Here is a 7,095-nt window from a genome sequence, read left to right on the forward strand (position 1 = left end):
CCCCAGGTCTGCTCCAGTTCACCTGCAGCCTTCTGGCCTCTGCTCACACTGCCTCTGTCCCAGGACTGACAGCAGCCTTTTCTTCCCTGGTAAACATTTCCTGTGCCTTTTAGAAGTTGGTCTCTTCTCTGCAATACAACCCTGGCAGATGTGATGGTGGTAAACGTGCTGGAGGGCAGTCACTTGGGGACTGCCAGGAGCCATGCTGATTCTCCTGAGTCTCTCATTCGGGGTTACAGAACTGTCGAGCAGCAGAGGAAGCCCTTTAACGTGAGGCCAGCTCAGCATTGCATCACTTTCATTTTATTTTTGAATTTTCAGTGGAGAAATTATTTGTAGCAAACTGTTCCAGATTTTTGGCTGCCTGCTTTCCTCACCACCATTTCCTTGTTGGCTCTGGTGCTTGTTGTAAGAACCAGGTTTCTTCTCTGGTTATTTCTAGCAGCTGGGCTTGCCGAATCCTTGATCTGCATTTGAAGCAGAATGCTTCTTCGTGATGTCAAGCTGATTTTCCTATTTCTGAATATTTCGTGTACACTCAGCAACTCTTTCAAGTGAAATGCTCTTGTCCAATTCTGTTAACCCATATTTGCCGATCTCCTGCTTTCATGCTGAGGGCAGTTTCTTCTTCCTGTAATAAAAGTTAGCAATTTGCATTTACTATTTGAAGGTTCTGGCCCTAGGTGCTTTTGTCCTTAACAGTTTTAATACAATTCACCCATTAAAATGTGCAGCGGTTTTTACTCAAAGCCCAGAATTGTGCATCGCAGTCAATCTTAGAATATTTTCATCCCCCAACAGGAAGCCCTGTATGCACAAGCAGTCATTCCCATCTTCCTCATCCTCCCCCAGCCCCAGGCAGCCATTGTTCTCTCTCTATGGATTTGCCTGTGCTGGACATTTCATGTAAAACAAGTTATTTCATGTAAATGGAACTGTCTATTGTGACTGACTTCTTTCACACTGAGTAACTTTTTCAATGTATTTCCAGGTTGTGGCCTGGGTCAGTACTCTATGCTTTGCTATTGCTGAATTATATTCTACTGTATATCTGGGCCCTACTGTTTACCCATTCATCAGGTGATAGTCGTTTGTGTTGTGTCTGCTTTTTGTTTGTGAAGAGTAATGGCGCCGTGAATACTCCTGTAGGAATTTTTATGTGGACATTTGTTTTCAGTTCTCTTACTTGTGTGACCAGAGAGCAGAAATGCTGGGTCATTCATAAACCAAATGTTCAACTCTCTGAGGACCTGCCAGGCTGTTTTCTAAAGTGGCCACCCTGTGTTACATCCTCAAAAGCAAGGGCTGCGCGCTCCGCTTCCTCTGTGTCTTCATTAGTGCTTGTTACACATTTTTTTTTATTATAACCTATTGTAGTAAGTGTGAAGCGGTTTCTCCTAGTGGTTTTGACTTGATTTCTTTTACAGCTAATGATATTGAACATCGTTTGATTGTGCTTATTGGCCATTTGTATATTTTCTTTGAAAAATACATTTTCAGATACTTTATACACATTTTAATTGAGTTCTCTTTTTCTTGTTGAGTTGTAGGAGTTTTTTCTTTTATTTGAAGATACAAATACTTAATCAGATAAATAATTTGAAAAAATTTTCTCCTCTCAGATGTTTTTTCACCTTCTGGATGGTGTCCTTTGAAGCAAATTTTTAACATTTGATGAACTCCAATTTATCACTGTTTTCTTTGTTCCTTGAGCTTTTGGGGTAATATTTAAAATCTGAGGTATTTTATTTAAACTTTTATATAAAAAATAACTTAATTCTTAAGACTGTTCTAGGAGATGGGTGCTGTGGCTGTCCCCAGTCTATGGATAGGAGACTGAGGTGCAGAAAATTTCACTGAAATATCAGTGTCACAGCTACCCAGTGCTGTGGGATTTCAGACCCTCATGTTTGTCCCCAGCATTTGTGATCTTCACCACCATGCTCCACTACTGCCTGGAATCATTAATGAAAAAGTTTTCCTTTTTTGATTTCTTGATTGTTTGTTTTCTCATTGGGGAACTCACCTCTTCATTTTCCTTGCAGAGATCTGTGTAGGTTTATTTTAGATCTCATGTACTTATTTATTACACAGGCTCCAGCGATGATTGTGCCTAGTTGATCTAATCAATTCATACTCAAGTCTTTCCTGCTCATGACACTAAAAAGAGAGTCATGATTTACATAATGCTCAAAGAAGAATGTACTTGAGTGATTTTATTTTTCTAACCAATCAAACAAATCAAATAAAAACCCGGTGTTGGAACAGATTATAAGCCCTGCAGAATAGGGTCACTGTCTTCCTTGTGTTTCATTTGATTTGTCACAGTGTCTGGATAGTGCCTTGCTGTCCAGCAGTTTTGTGAGTATACGGTGCTCGTGAATCATTGTAAGGAAAGAATTTTGACAACAGACTGTGTTGTTCATTTCACAAGGGAAAAGATCATATAGAAATACTGCTCAGATTTATTTTAAAATTAAGCTTGGTGTCTTGAGAAGGGTTCAAGAAACCATACAATAATCTTTTTCACTAATTTTAAATCTATCTTAGACACATTATGCATACATAGCAGAGTAACTTATCAACTAGTTTTGACAAGAGGAGTGTATTATTGATTATCTATTTTAGTTGAAATATTCTACCTGGGATAAAGTAATCAGTGCCCATAAATGAACAAATATGTTTGTATTTCTATGCAACATGGGGGCAGACTTCATATGTTTTTATATAATATATATGACTGTGTGTTTTAATCTGTCTGTCAGTGTTTTTATAGTTTTTCATCAATGTTGTAACTTTAGAATTCTTCTATGGAAATCACCCCCAATTCTAGTGCAGTTTGTACTGTGTATCCTGTCTTATGCATGGGATTCCACTGTCCCCTCACTGAGGAATTTCCTCTCCTATTGAGTTAGTAGCAGAGTTAAAGGAACTGTGATTTCTAGGCCTTTGCTCTCCATGTGTTTGCAGTTGGCTGTCAATCAAGATTTTCTCTTTCTTGAGTTTTCATTGTTCAATTAGAATTTTGGAAATAACAATTAATATGTTGCAACACTCTCCCTAGAAACTTGATGTGTTTGTGCTTTTCAGTTTCCAATTTACAAAAAATGTAAATGCACTCTTGTTTTTAAATAGTCCTTTTTCACTAGATATTTGTTTACTTCTTTATAGTCAAAATATTTTTTTCCCAATGAATGAATAGGTTTGCATGTTTTAAAAGATACCTTACTTTTTAAATTTCTTATTCTAACAGGTATATTCGTTGTACAGAATTTAGAAAATAAGGATAAACACAATTATAACTTAAAAATGGCCTCTAATCTCACCTGGAGATACAGTTGTAAGGTTTGAAATTGAGAATTACAAGTCCTCTCAAACTGTTCTTCTATTTCAAGTACGGTTTGGTTACTGAGATCCTCGAATTCCCATATGAATTGTAGCAGCAGATAGTCAGTTTCTGCAGAGGAACCCACTGGGATTGTGATCGAGTCCACGTTGAATATATGGATCGCTCTGGGGAGCACTGCCATCCCAAGAATGCTGTCATTTGATTCAGGAATGTGCGTGGTGTGTCTGTCCAGGTATTTAGGTATTCTTTAATTTTTTTCAGCATTGCATAGAGTTTACATTGGATTATTTTACTATATATTTTGCCTTTATACTGAGGACAAGTGTGCAAGGTACCGGGATCAGAAGTGTATTGGAGCTCCGCAGCTTGCTGCCACCATGGACGCTGTGCTCTTGCTTCGCCCACTGTACAATGTTGCACAAAATAGGACCTAAGTAACTCTCTCTTGAAAGAATGATTATATGATTGCTGGATGATGCTTGAGAGTCCTTGTGATGATGTCTTTTTCCCAGAATTTCCCCTCTTCTTTACTATGCCCTTTCCCTTCCTTTCCTCCAGCCTGTGTTTCAGCCTGCCTGTGGCATTGATTTTCCTTGTCTGTGGACTCTTCCTTTCACTAGTTCGTGATAATGTTACATGTGAGATGTGGAAACTTGCTAGATGTCAAGAAAGAGGAAATCCATTGCATTCTAGTTTTTTTAGAGTGTGCTATTGTATTATCGATTGAAATGAAATCAGGCTGACCCATTGAGCCATCCCCTGAGCTCTTTTTGCCTTCCTACAGGTGATACTGCTCTCGTTGCTGCATGTGCCCTTCCCCCAGACTTGGTTTTGGGGTTGAGTAAGTCACCGTCACTGGAGCCCTCTCTTTAAATGATGAAGAGAACATTTGCTCTTTCTCCCTGTTTGGGGACTTGGATGAGATGAGGCAACAGATAAAGAATGGAGCCCCACCTCATTCTGACCCCCGCTCTTTCCGTTCCTTTCTCCAGGGGAAGAGTACAATTCAAAAATATAAAGATTGTGAACTAATGAGATAGACAAGACAACCGATCATTTATTAAATACCCTTTCATGCCAGAAACAAATGTATTATACACACAAAAAGCACATAAAATACGGTAGTACTGTGGTTACAAACGTGGGTCCGAGTTCGAGTCCTGGTCTGGAGTGACAAGTCCTGTGAGATGGAGAATTGGTAGGTCGGCTTAGCCTCTCTTGGACTTGTCTTCTGTCCTGCAGAGATGGGGCTCGCTAGGCGTCCCTCCCCCGTAGAGGTGCTGAGGGGTGTAAAAGACACGTGTAGGCAGACCGAGCACAGCTGCTCTTTCCTCGTAAGTGCAGGATAGCATCGCTTTTGCGGTGATGGCTTTATGACTGCACCGTGTAGACTCTCAGTGCTCCAAAGGGATGCCTTGCAGATTGGAGATGGGATTCTCACTTCTGTATATACCCAAGGATTGTGTTATTGGGCCTTGCTAATTTGACTCTATTCTTTAGAAAGTACATAATGTAGATATATTTTTCAAACATGCATGATTTTTTCTTTTATTATTTATAGTTCTACCCTCTCATCTCTTGGTGTGACTTTTCATGGAATCCAGGAAACAGTCCTAAGCAACCTGCCTCTTCACACTTCTCCGTGGTGGTTTCCTTCCCTGACTAGAAGAGGGTTTTGCATAGGTAATTTTGATTGCTCCCCTTCTCTTGGAGACTCTCTGTTTTTCTGCCCATCTCTCACCTGTCCATCTGTCCATTTCTCTACCCACTCATTCTTCTGACTTGTTTCAATAAGCATTTCAGGCAGCTTACAGAAGAACAGGTACCAAATAAACAGGTGAGAAAATGGGGCCAAGTTCATACAGTGAGGCTAGGAGTTGAGCCTGTGTGAGAGTTGCCAGCGTGAGACACACGCCTCTGCCTTGTGACTTATAAGATAGACAACATCAATGTGCCTGAAGCTCCCAGCAGACACAGGGAAACAGGGTTTGTGGGAGATGCTCATTGGCTGTGAAATAAATAAGTGGCTTAGTAGAAGCCCAGCCTTTCCAAGTACTAAGGCTTAGGAGAATATTTTAGTGTCTTCCAAAATCAGATTATTGCATCTTTTCTTTTTCAGAGTTTTATGTATAGTTGGTTTACATTCTATACCTGGAAATTTCTCCAAAACTTCTGCCCACGTGAGTCCCATGACTCGGGAATGGGGTGGTTCTGCTCATTGACGGGTGTTGGCCAGAAACGGAAAATGACAGCCTCAAAGGAGCCTGGGATTTATCAGTTATGTTTTGTCAGTGCTGTAGATTTCAGAAAATGCTTTCACCTTTTCTTTCCATCTGAGGCAGCAGCGCGCTCTCTTACCAGCATCAGGAGCTCAGGGCCACGGGATGGTGGGGGCTGACTGCACTGCCGTCAAGACAGCTGAGCTAGTCACTGCAGGTGTGGTTCTTTTACATACTGCAGTTCATGCTCTTTACTAGAATGTTTCAACAGGGAGTTAATTAACTGAGTTAATTAACATTTTATAAATATGATGCTTTGTTGAAAAGACAGTCATAGGCAGAATATAAGTTGTGATCACTTTAAAAATGGTTTCATTACTGAAATTTCAGTAGGAAAGATCCAGTTTATCTTATTTCCGCCTCTCTTTAAAAGTAACAAAGAAACAAGACAGAAAAAGCAGAGGATGATTTCTGTTCTTCCTCTCGGCTTGCAGGTGCCCTCACCTCCAGTGGCATCCATCCAGACACCAGCACTGACACTGGCCGTGCTCAGAACTGCCTCAGCCCTGAAGACACATCTGACAAATGGAAGGGGGCCGCGCCCTGTTACAGCAGGTGCTCTCACTTTGTGGGTCCTTATGTAACTGCGCGGTGTTATTCAGGATCGCCCTTTCTACACTTTGTGACGCTGCTGCGGTGTCTCCTAGTTATTTGTTTCTGTAAGTACTCGTGTAATTTTCCAATGTGTGGTACTAGACATCTAAAAATGCATTTTTCAGATGAAAAATAGTGTGTATTTAATATAAATGTATGAAAAAAGGGTCAAATGGATCTATCCTGGTGCCAGTACTCAGAGATAATAATTAACACATTAACATCTATTTTCTGTTCTTTTCATCAGTGTGTATTACCTCTGTCATAAAAACCAGCGAGCAATGTGTGCCTGTATACTGTGTGGAGACCTCCATTTTCCATTCGGCTTATTACACATTTTTCTACAATATTCTATCTCCCCTGGCATGATTTTTAATGACTAGTATAGCATTCTGTCTTGTGGAGTCCTCGTCCATTTTACTTTGGACTTAAATAAACTTTTAAATTCCAAGTATACTTAACTGAAATTCTGAAAAGAGATCTGTTGTGGTACCGAAAGTCCCCTACATCCCTTCCCCTTTTTTCCTGAGAGTAAAAACTGCTGACAATGTGGAGTATATATTTCATGACCTTTATGCCTATGTCATATAAATAAACTCATACATACACGTATATGAGAAATCTATGTCTATGTGTGTGTATATATGCTTTATTGAAAAATAAGGCCATACTATATGTTTTCTGCAGCTCGGTTTATTCACTCAGGTATATATCACAGACGTCCTCTCTCTCCAGACTCACCCGGTCCTTTCAGATAGAGTAGAGGGTTTTCCTGATATGCAGGTTTGGTCTCTTGTGTAAGGACACCTTTCGTGGGAGCGTACTGTGGACAAGGCCTTGGACCACGCCGAAACACCGGAACTTTAGTGCCCA

The 7,095-nt window shown here is 40.3% G+C and overlaps 1 protein-coding gene across 1 annotated transcript in view; it reads left to right on the forward strand.

The window, feature by feature from the left end:
* Positions 1-6,152, forward strand: part of LOC140694808 (uncharacterized) — a 55,730-nt gene extending 49,578 nt beyond the window's left edge. Inside the window, exons 6-9 of the mRNA XM_072957867.1 lie at positions 4,134-4,177; positions 4,458-4,547; positions 4,911-5,032; positions 6,063-6,152. Coding sequence (XP_072813968.1) covers positions 4,134-4,177; positions 4,458-4,523 — 110 coding nt within the window. The 3' untranslated portion in view covers positions 4,524-4,547; positions 4,911-5,032; positions 6,063-6,152. The remainder of the gene's footprint in view (positions 1-4,133; positions 4,178-4,457; positions 4,548-4,910; positions 5,033-6,062) is intronic.
* Positions 6,153-7,095: the final 943 nt, after the last annotated feature.

This window comes from Vicugna pacos, unplaced genomic scaffold (assembly GCF_048564905.1).
Source record: "Vicugna pacos unplaced genomic scaffold, VicPac4 scaffold_104, whole genome shotgun sequence".
Classification (NCBI taxonomy): Eukaryota; Metazoa; Chordata; class Mammalia; order Artiodactyla; family Camelidae; genus Vicugna; species Vicugna pacos.